Below are 24936 nucleotides of genomic sequence, written 5' to 3'. Positions count from 1 at the left end.
CAAGCAGTGTTCCCTCTAAGGTGTGCACATGCTCACAAGTTTTAAAATCTCTGCTCAGTTAATTTTAGTTCCTGCTCAGGTTGAATCAGGAAGGTCCCACTTTGAATGCACGTGCGCACACACTGACTTGATATTGCTGCCCAGAACAAAACTCATTCTGCACACAGATGAAAAAAAATTAGAGAACACTGGTGATGAGTGCAATATGTTTGAGTGACCATAATAAGTTAATGGACATAACTATATAATAACCTTTGATATATATGTTTGACTCCTGTCAGCCAGAGGCTATGTTAAATGTTTTAAACAGCTTGCTCATGTGGTGGTCCACAAAAGCTTACAATGACCATGTAGTGGTCTGTATAAGGGTAAAGGTTGGGAATCTAGAGTACTCGCAGCCATCCTATACACTTAAGTTCACAAAAGTCCTAATGAAAGCTGCCGTTTAACCAACATATAGCCCTAGAGAATTATCAAACATGCCACCACAAATAAACAATTGCAGAACCCAATGTCTGTACTGAACAATTTTTATATGCAGGTTAAACATGCCTGTACAAGGTGATTTCTTGCTACTAACTAAAGAGTTCCTTCATAAGTAAAATTTAAAATACAAAAATAGACAGCTGAATATAGTTTGCTGAAGAAAACATTTGCCACAACTGCTAAAATTGTTTCACACTAGATCTGCAAGGCTGTATAAAAGCTTACCATAATGTGCAAGTATTTACAGAAAACATTTATTTCCATACCGTTACCTGAAGTATGGTCTAACAAAAAATAGTAAAATATTTGCATGTACTATAAAACATCAACTTTTATTTCAAAGCTCTTTGTTCTAAAAATGTTCAAACATAAAAGGATATCACTTCTTGAGGAAGTTAACAATAAACATATTGTGCAATCTGATATGGAAGAGGAAAATATTAGAAACAGTCACAATCCAATTGCTGGTGCCTAAAGAATATTTTGTTCTTCATAGCTGGATGGCCCCTTCCACAGTCAGGAGTGTCAAGGTATCCCATTACTCCTTTCTTCCCACATATAAAAATATGTGATGTAGTAAAAATGGCAGAATAAAAGTACAGGTAGTTTAAATAAAAGCATGATCTACATCCTTGAATACTTGTCACCTCAAGTAGGAAGATTTTGTCCCAGTTTTTCACTGCTGGTGTTATTTCACTTCCACTATTAACTGAAGTACCTCCCCTTTTTACCAGTGTATGTTGTTTGGCCACTGCTGAATTGTTGGTTAACATCTGTTACAGATACTGGCTCAAGGCCAGCCCACGGGTCCTCAAGCATGGAAGGTTTGTAATATTTTTCCACATCATCATCATTAGACCCTCTTTTCTCTCTGCCATGCGGTGTACCAAATGGAGTAGATGTCCTGGGTGATCCCTTTGGGGGGGAAAAGCCATGAGGCAAAAGAAAAAATCTAATTAACATGCAAGCTTTCACTCTGTTATTGAGGATCAGCTAGATTCTGTACACATTTTTCTCTCTTAAGGCTAGGCTAATCACAAGCTATCCATATTAAAAGTTATTTCCTAAGCTGTAGAAGTACTGTGTGTGTTCTATTTATTCTAGTACATAACGTAAAGAGTACTGTGATTACATAGGCTCACAAAAGGCCTATATTTAAGTACAAAAGGTTATAAATAGCTGCCCCTTTCAGTCTTCCAAAACAAAATGGCTGGTTTCCAAAAGTTGTCAAGTGCCTTGGTATGCATATCTCCAATTTCCATTTCCAGGTGCTCCCAAAAGTACCCCGACTGATTGAGAGGCACAACAGGGCGGCAGAGGCCTGGAAACCTCGGTGCACACACAGGACCGTGCATATGGCAGTGCTGGAGACAGTCTTTGGAATTCCAACCACTGAGAGGTAGGCCTTAAAGAATATTCAGATAATACAGGCTTGCAAACAGTCACTTGTCTGGGCACCTGAGGGGTAAGAATTACCCCTCCGGTGGCCAGATAATTCTTTCTTCTTGCCTTAAAGAGCTGCTAGCGCTCTTTCCCTTTCTGGAAGGGAAAAAGAACAAGCCCTGGGTCCCAGCCCTGCATTAAACCAAGATTACATTCTGAAGACAGTTCCCTGGGCCTAGAATCCCCTGGGCACTTGATAGTCTCTCTCCTGCTGCCACAGAGGAAGGCTGCAGAAGCTAGCAGCCTTCCATCTGCCCCACTGCAGCTGTCCTTTCTCTCTTCAGTGTAAGGCTAGGAGTCACAGAGAGATCCAGGCAGGGATTAGATCTTTCTGTGCCTCAACCATTACCTGAATTTGACGTACTGCCATCTTCAACCACTTACAACCACCTGCCCACCCAATCCACAGTCAGTAGCCCTTTTCTCCTCTGCTGCAGAATGCACCAAGTGGGGAAAGCTGAGATAACTGCTAGCCCCAAGGCAGTAGGGCTGGGCTAGCACAGTGCTTCATGCTGATACCCACAGTTCAGCTTTGCCTTCTGGCCTCATAAGGCATACAGAAAGTTGAGTAGCAGTGGCAGCCTAGATTATGTCATAAGGGATCTGGGCTGGGTTGTCAATACTCTAGGAGAGGTACCCGGGCCTGCCTAGATTGCTTGGGATTTTATTAGTGGGAAAAGATTATGTTTATAGCTACCAGTTACATATAAATTCATAAATTATAGCTACCAATGCAGGACCTGCAAACCGGTAGTTACAAGGATGAAATGTATCAATAAGAAACGATTTCTGTTATAAATATTGAAGCACTAATATTCATGTTGGTGAGGTAGGCTTTATTACCATAAAAGCCTTTTTACAAGGAGAAAGATTCTTTTTATACTGCCACTGAAGGATCAGTCGAAATGCATTTGGTTAGGCAGAGACTCTTCTGGAATCTGATAACTACAGCACAAATTTAATACCCTTCTTGGAGAATGGATTTATTCCTTGGCAAATGTGAGACTGAGTGCTTCAGAATCACAAAAGGTTTCAACTCTGTATTTACATTCCTTTTTACAAGCGATTTTATGATCCTTTTACAGTGATTTTATGGCAAATTTCAGGAAGTGTTCTGTGGTTATCCATTTTTAATATGATGGGCATTTATTATTTATTTAACACATTTTTATACCGCCCAAAATGCAAGTTTGCTGGGTGGTTTACAACAGAACAATAAAAACAACTAATAAAAAGATTAAAACATTTCAACAATTAAAATTCAAAACGTTATCTATTAAAACCCAATTAAAACACTTATTACTTATGCAATGTTTAAATTTAAACATATTGGTAATTTAAATATCTTTATTTTATTGTTGGATTCTTTCTGGGTGATTATTAAGTGGGGATCCAGTATGCATCTACCTGTTGGTTGACTGCTGTTTGTTTACCTTAGCTCTGCCTGGATCTCATAACAACTTACTTATGAGCGAGTTGCATCTTATGGTAAACTCGCCTATGCAATACACAACTGCATTTTAAAAAACCAGTTAATAGCAGCTGTGTCTTCACAGCAGCCATAATAACAAAGGAGATTAAATTCCACAAATGTCAGTGGATAATAAGAATAAAGGTCTATCTATCCAGTGCAGGTTATAGGATGTGGATCTAAATTTAAATTAATATTCAATTTTCAGACAATGCAGCTTCATTTCACTAACCCAACCATTTCCCTACCATATTTGCTAATTTACAAGATCTAGCTGTTTTGGGGAAGAGGGCAAAATTGATTTGCCTTAGAGAATTGCAATAATCTAAATATGAATTCTCATGTAATATTTCAAATGTAAGCAGTTTAAGTCAGATTACAAGTGTGGTTCTTTGAATGCAAAGAGATATATCTGACAATGCTTTGCAAGGCAGCTGGGTGAATGTAATAATAATAAAAACAGGTGGGCACAAGTGACACATGCAGCTAGTTTTTACAGCACTTCTGATTCTGACTATGGCATAGAGTGAACCCTATAGTGCCTAGTCCTCCTCCTAGTCTGTTGAAACAGTACTATTTATGCCTTACATTAGTGTAGCGTGAGAGCACACTACTGTCATGCATGTAACTGGGCCATCTATACCTTGATAGTAATTTGCATTCTTTAACAAAAGGAATTTGCTGGCTATCCTCTTAAGACACAGAGAACTACTGGGGCCTCGTTGATAATAGAAGGTCTTTTTACATGAACTGAAGTTATTTAGTGTATGATACAATGCAACTTAAATGTCACTGTGTCATAAAAATATAGTCCAACCTGACTTGGCCACCGCTGGACTAAAATGCAACCCTCTGACAACAGTCAAACACTTCTTAAGGTATATTTGTAAGAGTTACATCTAAAAGCAGGAGGGAGTGTCCAAAGTCCCAGCCAGTATAGGCCCCAAATATTTATTCTCTTATGTTTGACAAATCAGTGGATTGAAGTGCCAGGCTGTCTTCATTCAAAGATCTAGCAAGTAGTAGAAGAAGAACCTTCAACATTTTCATTTCAACTTTGAAAAGAGGGGCAGACCATACCTGAAGAAATTCATTTCTAAGCCAGAATAAGGTAGGGAGGTGCACAAAAACGTTTTTGCCAGTTTGGCTTGAATCCAAACTAGATTCAATCTGACCTGACTGTTTTGTGCACCGCTGAGCTGGACTAGGAGTGTGCACGGACCGGTCCGGGGCCATACAAAAGGCTTCCGGACCGGTCCAGAAGGGGGGGGAGTGTGTCTATAAGGTGGGGATAGCACTCCCCCCCCACCACCGTTCTTCCCCCTCCGGCGCTGGACTTTCTTAAAATGTTCTTGGGGCGGCAGAGTTCCTCCCTGCTGCCCCTACCCCGTCGTTGTCTTTAAAGTTAGCAAGCCGAAAAAGCTGCAGCCACGCATGCGCCCTTCTCGGCGCGTGCTCATTGCCGCCGCTGGCGTGCCGCATATGTCATTGTGATGTATGTGGCACGTGCGGCGGTGGCAACAAGCGCTCCGTGAAAGGCGCATGCATGGCTCCAGCTTTTTCGGCTTGCTAACTTTAAAGATGACGGGAGGAACTCTGCCGCCCCAAGAACGTTTTAAGAAAGTCCAGCGCCGGATGAACAAGAGCGGCAGGGGGGAGGGAGTGTTATGCCCCCCCCTAAAGACACACTCCCCCCAGTGCCGGACCATGCCTCCGTGGTTCCGTGCACATCCGCTTCAAACCGAGCCAACTCGAAAGAGCTTGGAGCTCTACTGGTAAAGGGGAATCCAGTGAGGATTACCTTTTACCAGTAAAGGGCAAGAGGAGCCATGGGAGCTTTCCTAAAGACAAAAGTGGGTGAGAAGGGAGGAAGAAAGTTCCACCAGTGCCAGCCCACCCCAGGGTAGGCAGGGCTGGCTTGGGCCTCTACGCAGGAGTGGAGGTAACTAAAATGGCTATGCAGGAGGAGACCAGCGAGGCTGGCGAGAGCTGCCAGTACTCCTAAGTACTTTCTTACTCACCTCCCGCTCACCCTATCTTTAGGGAAGCCCGGCTGCCTCCCTTTACTAGTAAAGGGGAATCCTCACTGGATTCTCTTTTTACCAGTAGAGTTCCAAGCCGACTCAGTTTGAACCAGGCTCTGCTCGACCCCAAACCCGTTGAGCCAAGCCGACTCAACATCGAACTGAGCTCAAACCAAGCCAGAACGTACACCCCAAGAACAGTGCCAGTGATTATGCTACATATAGAATGCATTTAAGATTTACACAGAATTGTCACAGAATGTACCTTGTATTGCTCTTTCCAAATGTGTACACACACCTGCCAACTTGAGGATAACACTTCATGCATCTGATGAAGTGAACATGGTCTTTTCACACCATTTGAAGCACCATGCACATGGATAGTGTCATATTAATTAAAACTATAACTCCACAAACACGTTATGATAAACTAAGTTCTTCGGTTGAGTGAAACTAATTTTTGGGTTGCCACAGTAGTTCAATTAAACTTTCCTTTAATATGCATGGCATTATTAATATACCATTCTTTAAAGTGGTTTCAAGTGGGTGAATCAGTAAATGTAAGTCATGAATAGTAATCTAGGAGTCAGGTGAGCAATTCCAGCTCCTTTTACTGTAGATAAATTGAGGGAATGTGGTAATAAGAAAGGATGCTCACTCCATAATTTCACTCTTTCCTCCTCTTTAAAAATCAGTCATGCAGCAGAACACTTGTGTCCTTTGATCTGTAGAACTGGTGGATCCTTTCACCCTCTGTTGGCAATATGTTGTACAGATACACATTTACAAAATAAACTAAACTGTAATTTCAAAGTTGCATTGCTCACAGATGCTGTAGCACAGCAACCTTTCAGAAATGATGTGCCAAACATTCACTTATTTACTGATTTAAGTTTCTGCATGCAAATGTTTAGATTCTAACCTGCCCATGGCAAGGGGTTGCCCTTCTTCCCCTTACCCCCAATTTCCAGCATGCAGCCTCTGAAAACTACTCTCAGAGCAAAGTCAAAGAGAAATTTTGACTCAGCAGTGGGGCTGGTTCAGAGGGAGTGTATAATGGAAATCAGGGGCAGGGGGGAGTGGGGCATGCCCCTGCAAGGTCAAAGAGTCCCCTTGGGGGTAGCTATTCCCCCCCCCCTTGTCTCAGGTTTTCAACATGTAGCTCCTGAAAATCACCCCCAGAGCCAAATGCTGTTAACTGGACTAGAAGTGTGGATGCTACTTTTTGGTATGTGTGCCAGAGTTTGCTGACCCTCTGCTGTACTATGCAACCCTAGTTCCATGATCTCAACTGAAAAGGGTTTTTTTGGTACCCTGAAACACGAATTCTGGCTCTTCAATCCAGACTCTCCGCTTCAAAACAGGTAGAGTGCCTGTGGTGGTCTGTTGACAATTTGCAGTGAAATTTTACTGAATTATCTTCATTTTTCTATTTCTTACTAGGAAAACAGAAGGCCATTTTTTTCACTTTTTAGTCTGCATTGTCTGGATTGCACTGTTGGTCATTCTACACATATGTACAAGCAATCCTTTTTATACCAGTTTACCGAGTGCAACAGGAATTTCCCTCCCCTATGAAGACAAACACTGGCATCTTTGCTTTCCCAACAGATATTGAGCTGCCCTGCAGAAGCTTCCAGAGTAATTAGATTATTCAAGAAAGGGTTCAGTGTGATAATAAGGCTTGCTCTACGTTCTATATACGTGGTGGTTGTATCTTGTCGTATTAACTTGTTTCTTCTTGAGCTCGGGCGTAATACGGGGCAGTCCACTTATACTCCAGCTGAGAATTTAAGTGAACTGATTCCTACGTGTACTTGCAACTGCAGCCACGCAGGCCAATCCTATGCACGTTTAATCAAAAGTAAGTTCCACTGAATTCAGTGCTACTGCCTCGCATCTGTCTGGGGCAAGTCCTACGGGAAGCCGTGGGACTACTTGAGAGTAAACGCGCACAAGCTCAGTGGGCGGCTGCTGCTGCTAACGGCACCCTCACTTTCCTCCCTCTTTGCTCCCCTCCCATACCTGGCCGTATCTCTGGTAGCCCCCCGACGGCGGCTGCTTGAAGGGCTGCTGCTGGTAGAACGTTCCGCTGGGGGACCTGCCGCCACTGTAGGGAGCCGAATATCTGGGGCTGGCACTGTGGGGCCTGCGCGGCGTGTGCGCTGCCCCTGGAGATGGGCCCCCGAAGCGGCCCCCGCCATCCCCGCACGGCTGGAAGCGGGGAGAGCGGGCGGGGACTTCGTAGGGCCGCGCGCGATTACCGTAAGGTGGCGTGTGATGGGGGCTCCGGTAGGCCTGCGGGGAGACCGGAATGAAGCCGCCGCCACCAGAGGGGGGACTCCGGAACCCCCCGCCACCTGAGTACGGAGGTGTAAGAGAGCGAAGGTTTTGCCGATACATGATGTAATGGCGGCGGCAACAACAAAAACAGCCAAGGCTCGGCTCCGAACGGAAGTCGCCGAAGAGGAAGGAGCTTCAGCCGCCCTGGGCGGGCGCCCGGCTCGCTATCGCAAAAACCCCTCCCCCTCGCGCCCTACGTTATGTCACGTCACAATCAACGACTGCATGTAGTTCGTTCCGCGTGAAAAGCGTTCCGCGGAGACCGAGGGGACGGAATAGACGCGAGCACTTCCTTGTCTCTTCCACCACGAGAGGAGCTTTCTTGAGGTGTACGCGTCTCCAACAGCTGGCGCACCTTCATCCGGGGAAAAGCCGTGGAGTCACGTGGAAGTATTCTTATTAGTTATTACTAGAGTCTCAGGATTTAACTTGGCTGGATTAACGGTGTTTGGATCTGGAATCCTTCAAACACTTTGTTACGGCTTTTTCCACTTAGCAGTTCGCTCCTAAACCTGCTTATTTGGAAGTCCCAGTGAATTAACGGAAAGTGCTACGTATGCTTATGACTAATGTACACAGGTATCCACCTGCAACACATAAATAAAACGATTTGTAATCCAGAGGTTGTCTTATTTTATTTATTCATTTATTTTATTGTTAAATTTATATACCGCCTTTCATTATAGCAACCCCAAGGCGGTTTACAGCAAAAAAAAAAATTTCTTAACACAAGATGTTAAAAAAGACACAATTAAAATATTAAGTGGGGAAAATATTAAACAAATCTGATTTAAAAAATTAAAACATATTTATTCATATACTTACACAGTTATTTATGTACTTGTGAATACGACCCCACTTTAGTTCAATCTTTTGCATGTTCTTTCGGAAGAAATTTCTACTGAATTCAGGAGGGTTTACTCTGAAGTAAGTGCGCACAGAATGGCAGCGTTAATTAACTTGTGCATTGTATTTGAGGGTTTCTCTCCGACCCGCACAACTGTTTTGGAGAAAATCCCATTGAACAGAGTAGGATTAAGTTCCAAGAAGACTATAGAGAAATATATGAAAAACGTTTTGTAGATTGGCTTTGCTTTTAGGCATAGTGGCAAAAGGGTTGAACTTTCTGTTTTCCCCTATCGTCCTTTGTTTTTGGTAGCCCCCCTCTGCTTTTATCACTCTCATCATGGCAAGAGATGAGGTTTGTGATAGGGGAAAGCCTCACCTGTCGATTTCTGATAGTAATGCAATTGCTAAACACACGGAGTCTCTGTCCAAAATATGACAACCTTTGAAAAACTTCGGCTAACAGCCAATTTAAAAAACGGGAAGGAGAGCAATGGTCACGACTGTCCAAAGAGCAACGAAGCCACAGCAAGAAAGGAGGCGGGGCCAACCCAAGAGAGCTCCAAGCCGCGCTGCAGAAGCTTGCGCCTGCGTAGTCTTTCCAAGACATTTCCCCCCCACCCTCAGCCAAGCGGGTGTTTGTTAAGCGCACGGCGCCTGCGCAGCTGGCGGCCCAGTGGGAATTTGGTCCAAGAGTCCAGACTCCAAAAGTTCTAGTAGGCGCTGGTTACTGCTGGCGGTTCCATAGCATACTTGCCCTTCTGGCATCGGTTTCTGTGGTGGGCTGTTGCAAGCTACAGGGATGTCGAGCGCTGTGCTGGGAAGGAAGAGCTGCAACATGTGCCGTCTCAGAAGTGTGTACTACTCGGCTTTGTCCAACAGCATCGGCTCCCCCCTCGTTCCCCTTTGCCGCCCCCAGCGCTTGCGTCTTCCCAACTGCCCTGGCAGCTTCAGGGGACTGCGGCAACAGGGAAGCGGTCCCCGGCAAGGTAGCCGCTTTACACATTTCTACACAGGCGCCGAATGGTGTGACGAAAGGTGCCACGCTCCTTCCGAGGAGTAAGTGGGGACACCTGTGTCAAGTTGAGGAGAAGCTTCACTCACAGGGTTTAGCGCCATAGACAGTAGTAAGTGGCCGTGGCGACATAGTTGCCGCTGGCTGGAAAGAGGCCACATTTTCTGGTCTCCCTTTTTTTTTACACGTTTGATCAAGGTGGATGAAATCCGAAATGCCCGCTCTGTCATGATAGAAGCTCACAAGGTGAGTGACCTTTGGCCAGTCAGTCACCTTCTCACTTTGTTAGTAAACATCTGTATCAACTGCTCTTCAACAAGAACATTTTCAAAGTGCTTCATGTGGCAAAAGAGAGGAGAAAATAAACCCTGTCCCCAAAGGGGCCCCCACAGCCTAAAACAAAACCCTTAGTCCATCTTGCAGCGTTATTGCATGAGAATAAAAGGGAGAAGGCATAACCATTTATGCTGTTTTGCTGCTTTGTAGGAAGGGTGGGATAAACATGTAGTAAAGGTAAAGTGTGTCGACTCCTGGCAACCACAGAGCCCTGTGGTTATCTGGTAATGTAGTAGTAGTAGTAGTAGTAATACAGTGTGATAATCATAAGTGTGTTTATTCTAAGGTAAACAGAGGCATATCTACGGAAAATAGCACCTAGGGCAAGGACTGAAATTGTGCTCCTGTCCAACCATCTGACACCCATCTTTCAGATAACTTTACCATAACAGTTCAAAAATACAAGTCAAGCTCGTTAATCTTTTAATTAAATTATGGCACTATACAGGTTACGTAGGCTGAGAGGGAAGATTCAAACTCAACTTTCCCCAGTCCTAGTCCAACACTCAAACTGCTATACTATGCTCATGAAAGGTGGGAGGGGTGTTATTTGTTTTGCAGGACCTTAAGTGAATTATGACAAGAACTGATTGTTGCAGTCATTCATTCTTGGGCATCTACAGTAATACAGTTCTTTTATTTCCTGCTTCTTTTTTTGTCCACATGGGAGCAGATTTTGCAAGCTCCCTCCCTTTACAGGCCTTCCCTCGATCACGATCCCTAAGGTGCTTTCTGTATGCATGTGTAGAAAGCTAGGGCATTCTTTTTTCCCCTTGTTGCACAATAATGCTTTTCCAGTACACTGGACTTCCTGAGATCCAGCACCCCACACCTGTTTCTGCAGTGGACACCACTTAATATATCTTTAATATATCTTTAATATATTTTTATGCTCATAAATAATACATGTCTTCCAAGCTCTGAAAGCCACACCTTGTAGCAGTGAGTTCCACAAGTTATTGAAGGCTTGCATGGGAAAAGCCCTTGGTAGTTCTGAACCAGTTTTATTCCATACTATGCTCATTAAAGGGCGGGGGTGTTTTGCAGGACCTTCAGTGAATTATGACAAGCACTGATAGTTGCAACCATTTATTCTTGGGCATCTACAGCTAAACAGGTCTTTTATTTCCTGTCTTGCATGGGGAAAGCCCTTTTTTTGCTATTTCTGAATCTGTTTTATTCCAAGTTCTAATATGATGGGAGGAGAAAAAGACTCCTCCCTTTCTCTCTCTCCATTATGCATCATTCTATAAACTTCCTAACACAGAGGGTTCGCTCTTGCCTTTGTTTTCTAAACAAACGTGTTATTTTCATTGTACATTTTGTAAATTGATGGTGGTTTGTTTGTTTTTTAGTTGTATGCCGCTCAGGGAGAAGAACTTTCTAAAAGGCGGCTTAGAAATGTTTGAATTACTTATATTACAACTGCAGGGTGGGGGGGAACCCCAAACGATTCAGGCTTTCCTCCCAGGGAAAGTGTCCTCTGGTGCTCGCCAGTGAAGGGGAGGTGCAGGGGGTTCAGTTAGTCCTGGTCAGTCTTTCGCTGCTTTACCGAAAATTGGAGAGCATGCCCACGCTGGGAAAAATCAAATCAGCGGGCCTCGTGCATTATTAGCCAATCAGCTTGGAGGGTGCTCCATCACCGACCAATGGGAGCAGAGCGTTTGCAACTAAGTGTAGTAGTGAGTCGGGGCTGCTGAAGTCTAGTCATGGCTCTGCAGCATGGGGCACCTGGAGGCAGTGGTGAGCAGTGCCCGCTGCCCATGGAACCGGCCAGTAGTACCAGTGTCGGCACCAAGCGGGATTGCCCACTGGGTTCCAGTGCTGGATTGGAAGCAGTGGGACTGGCGTCCCCCTTCAAGTGGCGCCCAGAGCACGTGCCATGCCTGCCTTACCCTAGATACGCCTCTGAAGGTAAAGTCTAATATAATGTTGAACTTAATGGTAAGTGTACTCAGGGTGCAGATCCCCCATATTCAGGGTGGGTGCAGATTAACATTTGAGGAGTTCTCCTCATTTTACTGATGCCTTAATGGGGTACATGTTGATAGCCTATCGGTCATTAGAGCATGTTACTTATCAAGACGCCCACTCGTTTGGGGAACAGGTGCTTTTGAAATTCTAAGGATGCAGTTACATCTAGGGCAGCTATATGGGTACCCTCACAACCTTTACAAGACATCATGAAATATTCGTAGTCGTTGTCAAAAATCCTCTTCTCCTCGGCTGTAGCAGAACTCTGGCAAGTTCGAAAGCTTCCACTCCAGAGATGTTCTTCGATTATGTCATCAATATTTCCTCCTTCTTTCCGGAAATATGTTGTACTGGATAAGTTTAGGACACTTGGGTCTTAACTTGCTGTTCTCAGTCTGGGAAGCTGGATAACTCCTCCTGTCTGATCCTGGCAACTTGACCCTGCCTGTAGCCAAGAGGTCGTGGGTGTGGCAATTGCTTCCTACTGATAACTCTGAGAACAGAAATTTACTGGCAAGCAAAATTTCCCTCTCTGATTCCACACTGGCCACAATGTTGCCATCTTTCCCATGAAATATTCAAAAAAATTATCACGTGTTCATTACCCACATCTTCAGCGGGGTTTTTTGACAGAGAAGCTGCACAATGCCAGTCCTAGTAGTTTGGATTAAAAAAAGTTTTGCTTTTCCTAAACAATTTTTGTGTAATTTTTGTTCCTAAACAATTTTTATGTGTAACAAAAACATTCTTCCAAAGGGTGGCAGAAGTCAAAAACAAAACACTCATCCCAAAAGAGGAATTCAAGATTAGTAGTGTAAGGCACACTTATGCTATACTGTCTAGGCTTCTCAATATTGCTCTTTCATATAACTTCCCTATCCCTATTTGTTCTTACAGCTGTTGAGGATAATTCTCTCTTCCATGTTCTGCATATTCGGATGTTGAAACAAACAACAAGATGTAAAGACTTCCATAATGAAACTTCAGTCTTATAATGGGTTGATAAATATAATGGTATTTTTTTATCTGTTTATAACAAGGTGCTGAGATTGTGAAGCCACTGGATGGTGTGAGGATTCTTGATCTAACAAGGTTTGTAATATATTTCTGTCTGTAGTTCAGAACAAAGTTTAAAGTTTCTTAGTATAGTGATAAAAATATTGGACCAAAAAATGATCACTATTTAACATTGCAGAGTACTTGCTGGGCCTTTTGCCACCATGAATCTGGGAGACCTTGGAGCTGAAGTTATTAAAGTGGAAAAGCCAGGTAAAGTTAATTTTGTCCTTTTGTGTCAAATGCCTGTCTTTTAGAATTTCCATGTTTGCTTTAGATATAACACCCATAACGACCACAGTCCAACAGAGAGTTAAGCAAGCTTGACAATTTACATCGGTGGATTTCAGCATGCTTAACCCTGGATTGTGACCAATATCTTTTATTTCACAACAGTTCTTGGGGGTTTTGTTTTTGATGTAGCAGTGTGTAAGTTTTTGAGATATGTACTGTAAACCCTTTATTAGGCAATATGGAAAGCCTAATCACAGTTAAATAAAAGATGAATAAAGTTATAAATGCAAGTGTGTTTTGTTTTTGTTTGTTTGTTAAGATGGGCTTGTGCCAGGATTCCCTGTGGCTAGGACTCTGCTCCATACTACCCCTTGTGGTAACTTGCTGCACTGCAGGAACTTTTGAGCTTCCGAGCCTTTTGCTGGCCATACCCAGTGAGGCCTATTATTGGCTCCCGTGCAGAGAGGGAAAGATATAAGAAGCTTCCTGTCTGAAGCTACACTTGCCTCAGTATGGTTCCCTTGTTCTGGTACAGTTGTCCCAGTATCTCTGCTGTCTGATCAGTTTGACCCTTGGCTTGTCTTGGACTCCTGATTACCTGCTGGACATCTGGCTCCAGCTTGACGCTTGCATGTTCGTGATCTCTGGGCTCCTGCCTAGACCCTCTGACTCCTGATTGTCTACCTGGCTCTATTCCTGGCATGTCTGTGGCTCCCCCAGTTCTGGCTTTGGATTTCTGCCCTCAGTGACTGCTGCCCATGGCTCAGCTTGCCAACACCGTATCAGAAGCATTTTATTTTGTTATGCTCTAAAACTTAATTATCTTGCTTATGTTAGATGCAAGGGTAAGACAACTTAATATTGCTTCAGACATATACTACTTTTCTAGCAAGAAGTTGAAAACTCTGGTAGTATTCCTGCCATCAACATGAACTGAATGGTAGAAAGCTAGTGAGGTGCTGAGGGATGAACTGGACTCACATCTGTGCTTTAAACAAAGTTTAGAGGGTGATATTGGTTCAGTTACTATCTCTCAGTCTAGCCTACCTTACAGGATTGTAGTGAGAATTATTTTTTTTAAAAAGGAGAATAAGTATGTACACTGCTCTGGAACATAGGAAACTGCCATATACTGAGTCAGACCATTGGTCTATCTAGCTCAGTATTGTCTTCACAGACTGGCAGCGGCTTCTCCAAGGTTACAGGCAGGAATCTCTCTCAGCCCTATCTTGAAGATGCCAGGGAGGGAACTTGGAACCTTCTGATGCTCTTCCCAGAGCGGCTTTATCCCCTGAGGGGAATATCTTGCAGTGCTCACACATCAGGTCTCCCATTCAGATGCAACCAGGGTAGACCCTGCTTAGCTATGGGGACAAGTCATGCTTGCTACCACAAGACCAGCTCTCCTCTCCTGAGCTCCTCTGAGCTCTTTGGAGTAAAGACAGGATAAAAAATTAAAAGATGCAAGGTAATAAATAGAATATTCTTATTTAGAAATACAAAAACAACATTGCTGATTATATAATAAAACTTCCTCTCTGTTCTTCTGTTGAAAAACTATGGCACAAGACAAAAAGTTGCAAGTTCTTATCTGTCAAAAGATGGCTGAATAAAAGTATGATATGATCAGTTCTGTATCTGTCTTAAAAGAGATTATCAATGATTAATCTTGATCTTTGTACTATAAGTTATGTCTTGGAGTGCATACCAAAGAGTAGACTTTGCCTACTGTGGAGTCAAATTAACCCAGACAAATAGAAAAAATTTGATAAAACAACTGAAGTCTTCTTCTACATACCGCTTGTATTCCTCAACCTTAATAAGGTCAATTGCCCTCTGGTGTTTCATTATTATTATTTATTCGATTTATATACCACCCTAACAAAATAGCCCTAGGGCAGTTTACAACAGAATAAAAACAATTAAAACCCAACAATTAAAAATCAAAACTATACAAACAGAATAAAACCAATTAAACATTCAAACAGTTAAAAACCCTGGAAAACCAGGGCAAACATTTAAAACAGTTTACAACAGTTTAAAAACCCTGGAAGGTCAGACCAAACAGATAGATTTTAAGGGCTCTCCTGAAAGACAGTAATGAACTCAAATTATGGATTTCTGCCGGGAGTGCATTCCATAGCCCAGGAACAGCTACAGAGAAGGCCCGCCTCTGAGTCTCCACCAGACAAACCATTGGTAACTGGAGACGGATCTCCTAAGATGTCCTTAATGTGCAATGGGGATCATGCAGAAGAAGGTGCTCTCTAAGGTAACTCGGACCTAAGCCATTCAGGGCTTTAAAGGTATAACCAGCACTTTACATTTTGCACAGAAACATATTGGCAGCCAGTGTAACTGTTTCAAGACAGACATAATATGGTCTCTCCTAGTTGTCTCAGAGACCAATCTGGCTGTCGCATGTTGAACTAACTGAAGTTTCTGAACTATGTACAAAGGCAGCCCCATGTAGAGTGCATTGCAGTAGTCAAGCCTAGAGGTTACCAGCTGATGTACCACAGTTTTGTGGTAATCCTCTTCAAGGAATGGGCGCAGCTGTTGAATCAGCCCAAGCTGATAGAAGGCACTTCTTGCCATGGCCTCCACCTGAGATACCAGGGTGAGGCCTGTGTTCAGGAGTACTCCCAAGCTGCACACCTGCTCCTTCTGGGGGAGTGTAACCCCATTCAGCACAGGAAGATCTAGCTCATCCCTCTGATTCTGAGCCACTACAATGAGCACCTCTGTCCTGCTTGGATTCAATTTCAATTTGTTATCCCTCGTCTAGCCCATTACTACCTGTAGCAGGCAGTTAGAGAATGAGTGCCATTTCCTGAAGGTGAAAAGGAGAAGTAGATTTAGGTGTCATCAGCATACTGATAACACCCAGCACCAAACCTCCAGATGGCCTCACCCAGCGGTTTCATGTAGATATTGAAAAGTATTGGTGACAGAATGCAGCCCTGAGGGACTCCATATAACATCCCCCCTCTTTTAGCTTTTAAAAAAAATTGCATTGTATACTCAGATGATATTGGGGCCGTTCTTATCCCAACTTGCTCTGAATGTGAAATTGACCAACACTTGTTCAGTTATTTGTATGTATACAAAAATATTAGTATTTAGACCCCATTACCTTTGCTTTTTTGTTCCTGTACTGCCAAAGGGAAATATACCTGGCCAGTAGCATCAGTGCAATGAGAGTAGCACCAGCACTTCTGAAGAGTTCTAAACTAACATTGTACTGGTGCTTGTGTGTTCGGAGGAAATTTCAATGACCCCCTCTTCCCAGGATGTGCTTTGTGACACCCAAAAATATGTCCCTGAGGGTTGTGCAGCTGATGCTTCATTAGTCAGGATGTCAGCCAGTTTTAATTTGGGTGAGGACTAGCAATGTCAGAGGTATGATTTAGGTAGTTGCTGCTAACCTGACTGAACCCAGCCACAAACAAAGCTGAATGATACACAAATATGATCATTTTTATGAAACTGATGTCAGTGATAACGGATGTTGCTATTGTTATCTAGTTAAATCTTACAAGCTCTACCAGAAACATTTCATTGTGCTTTTTGTTGGTTATGCTTCCCAGGCAAGAGAGCACTGCAGAAACACTCTTGTGACCTTTGGAATTAAAATATACCACCTGTTTTTACATCTGTCTTTAGTGAAGCCTCTTGCTCTGACATATTAATTGCACATATGTAACTTATTGGAGTTCCAGATGTCTTAACTGGTCACTGTGGGCATTATCTCATATCATGTGTATCCACATGTAACTCCACTTACTGAATAATTCTTATGCAGCGTATTCATATCTAAATTGTTACTTATTTATCATGTATACAGGCTAGTGTATGCCACAGGTGAGGCTTGAACCCATGTCTTGTAGTGACAGATCTAAAAACTGACCTACATTGTTCAGAGGAAAGTTATGTACTGTAGTTTGTGCCTCCTGAGACTGCCACTTCAGAATAAAGAAGCATTCTTATGTTTGAATGCTTCCCTACATCAAAAGCCCCTAATCCCCAGAAAACTCGCACATCAGAGAGCAGGTCTCTATCCTGGCTTTCAATTTGTCATGCTAATTTTCTTTGAGTAGAGAGGTTTTTATGTGTGCAGGGATCTTGAGGCATGCAAACATGCAATTACCTACTTGCCTTTGTAATATTCCATTATTCACTGAACTAGCCTGGATTTAATCTTGGTCCCTGATATGTCGGCAAATAGTGTACACCTGTGGGCCCTGTATCCATAATCTTCATCATGAATGAACAGAGTATAGGTGGTCCTAGCTCCATCTAGTTTTATCAGCAAGCCCCTTTCACATTAATACAATGGCATTGCAGTGTAGTGTGAGTGGAGCAACAGCTAGGTGGCCATGACACAGACTTTAGTAATAGTTGCATGGCTTTTTTTCAAGGATGTGTGTGTGTATGTATGTGTATGTAGTAGGTGGATTGCTGAGCTACAGCTACATTCTGATGTTAACTACAGACAGTAGGAACTACAGATGACCCATACTTTCCCTGTTTATCAAGATGATGACTTTCTATCAGATGCTGGATAGAAAAAACACAACAAACCCTGTCGCTTCTGCAAAATAGCATGCCCCTCATTACTACTTTTTTCTGACTTATCATAACTTTGTTTGCTAAAGAGTATACATTGGGACATATATACAGGCACCCCCCAACTTACAAACTCCCAGCTTACAAATGATCCATAATTACAAAGCTCCATAACATATTAAATGAATGAAGTCCCCAATTTACAAATGCGAACCCACACATACAAATAAGTTGTTCCTCATAGGAACAATGTGTGTTCTGCGTTATAAACATCCTATTTGTAAAGAACTTTTGGAACGCAACCTGTTTTTAAGTTGGGGACTCCCTGTATTGGATTTGATAAAATATGTGCCCATAGACTAGTACATATTACATATAATTTAGGGGGAAAGCAGGTGTTTTCCCTGGATGGTACTTTGTTTCAGTAAGAAATACACCCTATAAGCAAAAGTCCTCATGTATAAAGTTTAGTAGAGATGTTTCTCCCTGTAGTAGAACAGACTTCATTGCACACAATTTGTCATGTGTTTTGTTGCACTTAAGCAATCAGAGATGCAATAGAAGAGACAAATGTATGTAACATTGTAGAAGGATATAAGGCCCGTGACACTTGACCTTTTTAAATGCTCTGGTTACAGATTTTCTTATTATAGATTAGTTGCTGGTACTCGTTATTAGTTATTAGTTGCTGGTACTCGTGTTCCTTTTGGTTGGGGGCTGCTTTTTGAGGGGTGGGTAGAAAAATGATTTCAAATATTTTAAAATATTATGCTGCATTGAGGATTGTATAGTATTGATATGACTGTTGATATGAGCAAACCTCCTAAAAATAACAAATAGCCTGTTATTAGTCTTGATTAAGCCTCTGTGTATAATCTTGAATGGAACTTAATTCTGTTATTTGAATAAGACCACATTCTCCTGATGAGCCTGATTTCAGTTGATCAGTTAACCGCGATCAATAAGGCTCATGCGCTCCCATGGAGCTTGTCATCAGAACCCGAATTTCTAGGCAATCCCAGCTAAAGCGCTGAAGTTAACCAGCTCTGTGTGCATGTGTCAGCTCTGAAATCAGAGCTTAGTTTAATTGGGTGTTGGCACTGGTTAAATAACATAGCAGAGTGGGCTTTGAAAACAAATGTAAGATTTGCTAAATGATTGAAAATAAAGAGGCAAGGAACAAGAAGGTTAAATTCGGAACTTCTAGACAATACATAATAATTGTAAAGTCTTGCTCTATTTTCACATTTCTTGATAAAGAATTCAACATTAAATCATGTCAGTCTTTAAAAAAAAAATAGCAAGGCCACCTGAATTATTTAATTTATTTTCAAAAGATTCTATCCTGCATTACCTTTTGAACAACTCAGTGTGGCTAGCAAATAATTAAGACAATAACATGAAGTGGAAATTAAAAAAAAAAGACACGGCAGCAACAGCAATTATCAAATAGTTAGAAACATCCCCAGCACAAACAACGCCCACCCACCCCCAAAGTAACAAGTAAACAAGGGAAACAACCCATATTATAACAGTAAGAAAAGCAGTAAACACAAAATAAATTTATCATAAAGACTCTCTTGAAAAATCAGGTTTCTGTCTGGCATCTGAAGGGACTTAGTATAGGATCCAGGTGGACAGAGTGTAGCAAGGTTTGAATGAGCACTGGGACAAAATGTTAAGAAGGCCCCTGCCTCCCTGGGGCCCCTACCTTTTCTCCCTCGCTTCTTTTTAATGAGGGCAGGATTAAAAAAAGGCCCCTAAGCATCTTTAGTTGATCTTTTCAGTTCTGTCTCAGCTTCAGGAGGGAAGGGCAATGAGGAGGAATCACAGACAGCACCCCTCCCTCTTCCTCTCCTTGTTATTGGCTGAATGATGCTCAGCAACATTTCTCTTCAGTCCTTCTTTCAGTCCATTCAGTAATATTTCTCCTCACTCCCCAGAAATTCCATCAGGCTGAACCTGAGCACAAGCCAGCCAATCAGGAGAAGAGGAGGAGAAAGGGACTCTGCCTGACACTTCTCTCCCTATCCTGAATAGGACTTGTCTTGCTTGAAGTTGAGTCAAGTTTTTTTTTTTAATCAGAAGCCAGCAGCGTGTCAGGGAGAGGGAGTAGGAACTGTCTCCTAGCCAGTGGGAGGCCCTCCCTCAGAGCCACAGGGACATATATCCCCCCTTGTTCAGTTATAGCCACACCCCTGCAGGTGGGTCTTCCTAGGAAGGACATTCTATAATGCTAACACAACTTCTGAGAAGAATCCAAAGTAGATACTCCCTGAACTGTTGGGGATGGGCAACTGGAACAGATGTTGAGCAGAGTACATGGAGAGGTATGTGCAGAAGGAGTTAGGATTTGAGTTACCCAGGTCCCAGACCTTTTAGAACTTTAAAGCCATATAGCACCTTCAACTGAACCCAGAAATAAGCAGGCATCCTGCATAACCTGAGCAATATTGGAGTAATGTCCACCAATATGTCTGAAAACTGGTGATGGCATCTTGCATCACTTAAAGTTTCTGGACATGTTTAAAATAGCCCTACATACAGTGTGTTATAGTCATTCCATTGGGAGGTTATGAAAGCATGAATGACAATCACCAGATCTGAATGACTGTAGCACAATACTTCCAATTGTAATCCTGTGCTGTACCACATTAAGTCAGACTAGAGTCTTGCTAAAGGTAACCTGAGTCCTTTGCTGGGTAGGTGAAGGGACCAGTGGGCAGAAGGCACAGCAGCTGTATCCTTCCTTACTACCTGTGAGCACTGTAAGGTACAGATGCAGTCTTCTAGCAACCTGGCTGTGAAGGTACATAGGAAGCTGCCTTATACCAAATTAGAGTCCCATTGGTCCATCTAGATCAGTATTGTCTACACTGACTGACAGCTGCTCTCCAGAGCCTACCACCTCCAAGTTCCTATGTTCCTGTGTAGGAGTGAGGAACATTCTTGTTTTGCTTAATAATATCTGTTCAATTTTTATCAGCTTTCAGCGGTTGTTTCATGGGAAATTTTGATAGATGATCAAGAAGTTTGAAGGCAAACATTGAATATGAAGATGTGTTTCTTGTGAATTTGCACCCTAACATTGGTTGTTAAAATTTCTAGGAGCTGGGGATGATACAAGATCATGGGGACCACCCTTTGTTGGAACGGAAAGTTCTTATTTTCTCAGTGTAAACAGAAATAAAAAGGTAAAAAGGATATTTTGTTGCTGCTGTTAAATGTTTTAAAAGCACAAAATCATTTTTCTTGGGTATAAGAAAAGTGCATCTAACAATTTAATTTATGTTGTTAATAAAATATGTACATGTGCTAGGGATTAATATCAGTACATGTCTGTAATCTCATCTGTTATATATTTTGAAGAATATATATGTATGTATGCATGTATGTTTGCGCGAAATAAAGTCATACTTCCCAATGACGTATAGATAACCAACATTTGCAATTTAGTTATCAGGCGTGTGTGTGGGGGGAGGGGTAGTGCTTTCTACCCCCTTAACTAAATTTTAAATAGCCGCTCTCCTTGCTTATCATCTCCATCCACTCTCATCTCTTGCACCACTTCTTTAAACCACATAGGAACATAGGAAGCTGCCTTATACTGAGTCAGATCATTGGTCCATCTAGCTCAGTATTGTCTACGCTGACTGGTAGAAGCTTCTCCAAGATTGCAGGCAGGAGTCTCTCTCAGCCCTATCTTGGAGATGCCAGGGAGGGAACTTGGAACCTTCTGCATGCAAGCATGCATGCAGATGCTCTTCCCAGGGCGGCCCCATCCCCCGAGGAGGAGAATCTCTTACAGTGCTCACACATGTAGTCTCCCATTCAAAGGCAAACCAAGGTGGACCCTGCTTAGCAAAGAGGGCAATTCATGCTTGCTACTACAAGACCAGCTCTCCTCCTTACCCCATTTCGGCCAAGAAGTGGGGAGAGAGGCTATTTAAACTTTATACCTACCTGTACTTCTGAACTGATGCATGGGGAGGTTTAAAGTTTAAATAATTACTGTGTAAATGCTGGCTGCTTCATCCGCTCTCATCACAGGAGTGAATTGTTTCGCTAAGGAACCTAACCCCATTTTTGTGGTTAAACCAAGCACTCCAATATTGCACTTACCGCAAACGTTATCCCCGCTATATTAGAGGGCCTCCTAGATTTCATTTCTTGAACTTTCCTAGCAGTGTAATCTTATGAAAAATGATTTGCCCAGTCAACAACAGGCCTCACCTACTAGTGTATATATAATTTTGTTAACAACAGAAAATAATTGTTAGATGCACTGATTAGTTCATTAAACAAGAACCAGAATAGAGGATTTTAAAGCAATAACTAATACAGAGGCTTATTTTAACAATAATATTTCTGCATTTCCCCCCATTACTAGAGTATTGCTGTAAATATGAAGAACCCTAAAGGAGCAAATATACTTAAAGAGGTATGGAGATAAAGATAAATTAATCAGTTGTTTGTAGTTTAAGAGCCTTTTCAGAGAAAATTGCTTGATCTGGATGGTGCAATGGTTACTCAACTTGTTCTTAGAATCCTAATCTAAATCTGGCGGTCCGAAAATGGTTAATATATAAATTCTGGATCTTTTCTTACTAGCTAGTATTCTGCTGTCCTGTTTTTAAATCAGAATAAAGAACTTAGCTCACTATAGTTTGCTGCTGCCTTCTGCATCAGGAAATAGGTTTTTACTTGCTGGTGTTATGGTTTCTACCCTATGTTTCTTTTTAGATGGTAGCCATTTTGGGACAGGGACCCATCTTATTGACTCATGTATTATTTATTTATCCATTCTATGTATATTGCTTTGAGAACTTTTGTTGAAAAGTGGTATATATGTAGTCATTGTTAATATTCTTTAGTAACCTGAATTAATTACGGTTTTGTTTTCTTCTGATTTCTGACATGGCCTGGTTCAGATTTCACATGGCTGAATTCTGGTTTTACGCAGTGATCCCTACTCTTACTTCCTGGTGCAGAAGGCAGCAGCCAACTATAGTGAGCTAAGTCCAGGCTCTTAAATTACCTAGGTGCCTGGACTTAAAGGTCTTTGGAGGCCCTCCCTCCCCTGCAAATGAAACATCATCATGCTCGGCCAGGTGAGCACACCACCTGGGACAGACTAAAGAGAATTTGGGTGTCCCTAGGGGCTGTGGAGGCCGGACTTCAGGGTAGTCCAGGGGTAAGAACGCCTCTGCCCCTAGCCATGGCCTTATGCACCACCACCACCACCCCACCCCACCTTCATGTGCAAGGAGGGGGAGGGTTCTACTTCCAATCTTGTCTTAGAACAGGCCATTTTACTGAGACATCTTCTACAACTGTATGGTTAATATCTTGTGAAATTTAGTTATTTTTTTGTAGGCCTGAAGGCATGCATTGGTTTAATTAAGAGGCTTGCCCTTCAGAAAAGGAATCTTTGCAAATGGAAAGACCTTTGGAAGGCAGGAATTTCTGTTTTGTTTTGTTTCACTAAACTGAAAGCAGTGCAACTGCTAAAAGTAAAGCTAATGGGCTGCATCCCTTTATAAATGGACTATATTGACCAATCAATTATGTACTAAAGAATTAAGATTAAGAGGGTGCCCTCAGTCTCTTGAAAAGCCCTATCTTTTTACTACTGGTTAACTTACTCATAGTAATATAGATATAATTAAGCAGTCTAGGTTGTCGCTGTATCCATCAGTATATGACAGCTGATCTGCATATGCAAAAGAATGGCATGTTGCAGTTTTTTCATCAGCGTATCTGGTTAATGTCAGAACTAATATAATGTTAGGTTTACAGACAAATCCAACATTGCTTTGTTTGCTAAATAAGAATGATTATTTTAAAGTGTCTATCCTAAATTGAAAAGTTGGTAAGCTAGAAACAAACGAAGCAGAGTTGATAGTTTCATTTTCCTTTGCTTTGGCAAGGTTTACAAAATACCTATGGCATGTATTATGGTGGCCCTATCCACCCCAATGACAGTACTTCCAGTGACTGTTGCTGGTGTCTATCTTATGTTTCATTTTAGATTGTGAGCCCTTTGGGGACAGGGAGCCATCTTATTTATTTATTATTTCTCTGTGTAAACCACCCTGAGCCATTTTTGGAAGGACGGTATAGAAATCAAATTAATAATAAATAATTAAATTAAATTAAATTAAATTAAGCAGCCACATCCTTAGGCGAATCTGCTCTGTCAGCTCTATAATTGTGGTTTGATAATTGGCATGAAACCATGGTTATGGCTGTGTCCAGAGTCATACGTAATGCCTCGGCGGCCAGACCTCAGGTCTTGGCAGCGGAACTTTGTGCTAACTGAAGGTTCAATTTCAAGTTTGGGGAGGCAAACTAGAGGTTGCTTTTGGCGCAGAACTGTGGTTTAGCACATTCAGACGTACTGCAGTTTCAGCTTCTTCCCCATTTGACTCTGGTTTGGCATTACATATGAATCATGGTATAAATCAGAATGTTTGCATCACAGTACTGCACCAGAGATAACGGGTAAAAGAAAGGAAAAGAGCGAACATGTGGGCTCAGCATGCTTTGGGTTATGTTTCCTATAGTTTGTTGGGTCATCTGAATTAGCCCACTGTCGTCTTAAGCATAACAGACCTAACTGAAATAGTATCTGGCTATGTGAAGAAAATGTGAATGTTATCTCCCCTGACTCCCCCTGTAAACTATTCATAAGTTTATGCCTTTTTGTTATATAAGTTTTTCATCTGTCCTTCTGAATATATGTTGGTCTGTTTTTGTTTGTTTGTTTGTTTGTTTGTTTATTTATTTATTTATTTATTTATTATTTTTTAGTCTTTAGCAAAATGATCCACAAACTTTAGCAATAATGTTTGTGATTGCTGAAATCATGACACCAGTTTACAGAAACGGGTTCCAGTATATTCATACTAATCAGCCTGATATATGATATTTTCAGAAAAAACGATTCCTTGGCCAATTTTAAATAATCTAAAACAGGTTGCTTCTCACCACAATCTGACCTTAAGATTTAAACATATGTATGAATTTTGGAAATCAGGGAGCAGGAAGAATGGCCCTACTGTGGTAGAGTGGCAAGAGTTCTCTTTGGGGAATGGCAGTGAAGGTCTTCCAAGGGTAATGAGGAATGAAGCCCTGCT

General features: G+C 42.1%; 2 protein-coding genes across 8 annotated transcripts in view; one reads left to right on the top strand and one right to left on the bottom strand.

Annotated features, from left to right (window-relative positions):
* Positions 1-512: 512 nt before the first annotated feature.
* On the bottom strand, positions 513-8248 carry MPLKIP (M-phase specific PLK1 interacting protein). The gene is made up of 2 exons (XM_053264054.1): positions 7450-8248; positions 513-1401 (listed from the first exon to the last, which is right to left on the bottom strand). Exons 1-2 carry the CDS (start codon positions 7825-7827, stop codon positions 1192-1194), a joined length of 588 nt encoding a protein of 195 aa, XP_053120029.1. The 5' UTR covers positions 7828-8248; the 3' UTR covers positions 513-1191.
* Positions 8249-9244: 996 nt separating this feature from the next.
* SUGCT (succinyl-CoA:glutarate-CoA transferase) overlaps positions 9245-24936 on the top strand; it is a 475994-nt gene continuing 460302 nt past the window's right edge. For 5 of the 7 annotated variants that reach the window (XM_053264038.1, XM_053264044.1, XM_053264041.1 and 2 more), the window contains exons 1-5: positions 9245-9602; positions 12979-13030; positions 13134-13207; positions 20906-20991; positions 22188-22238. In XM_053264038.1, coding sequence (XP_053120013.1) covers positions 9416-9602; positions 12979-13030; positions 13134-13207; positions 20906-20991; positions 22188-22238 — 450 coding nt within the window. In that variant the 5' untranslated portion in view covers positions 9245-9415. The other 2 variants (XM_053264039.1, XM_053264045.1) reach the window with 2 other exon arrangements.

Source organism: Hemicordylus capensis, chromosome 6 (genome assembly GCF_027244095.1).
Source record: "Hemicordylus capensis ecotype Gifberg chromosome 6, rHemCap1.1.pri, whole genome shotgun sequence".
NCBI lineage: Eukaryota > Metazoa > Chordata > Lepidosauria > Squamata > Cordylidae > Hemicordylus > Hemicordylus capensis.
This window is presented reverse-complemented; position numbering and strand designations above follow the sequence as displayed.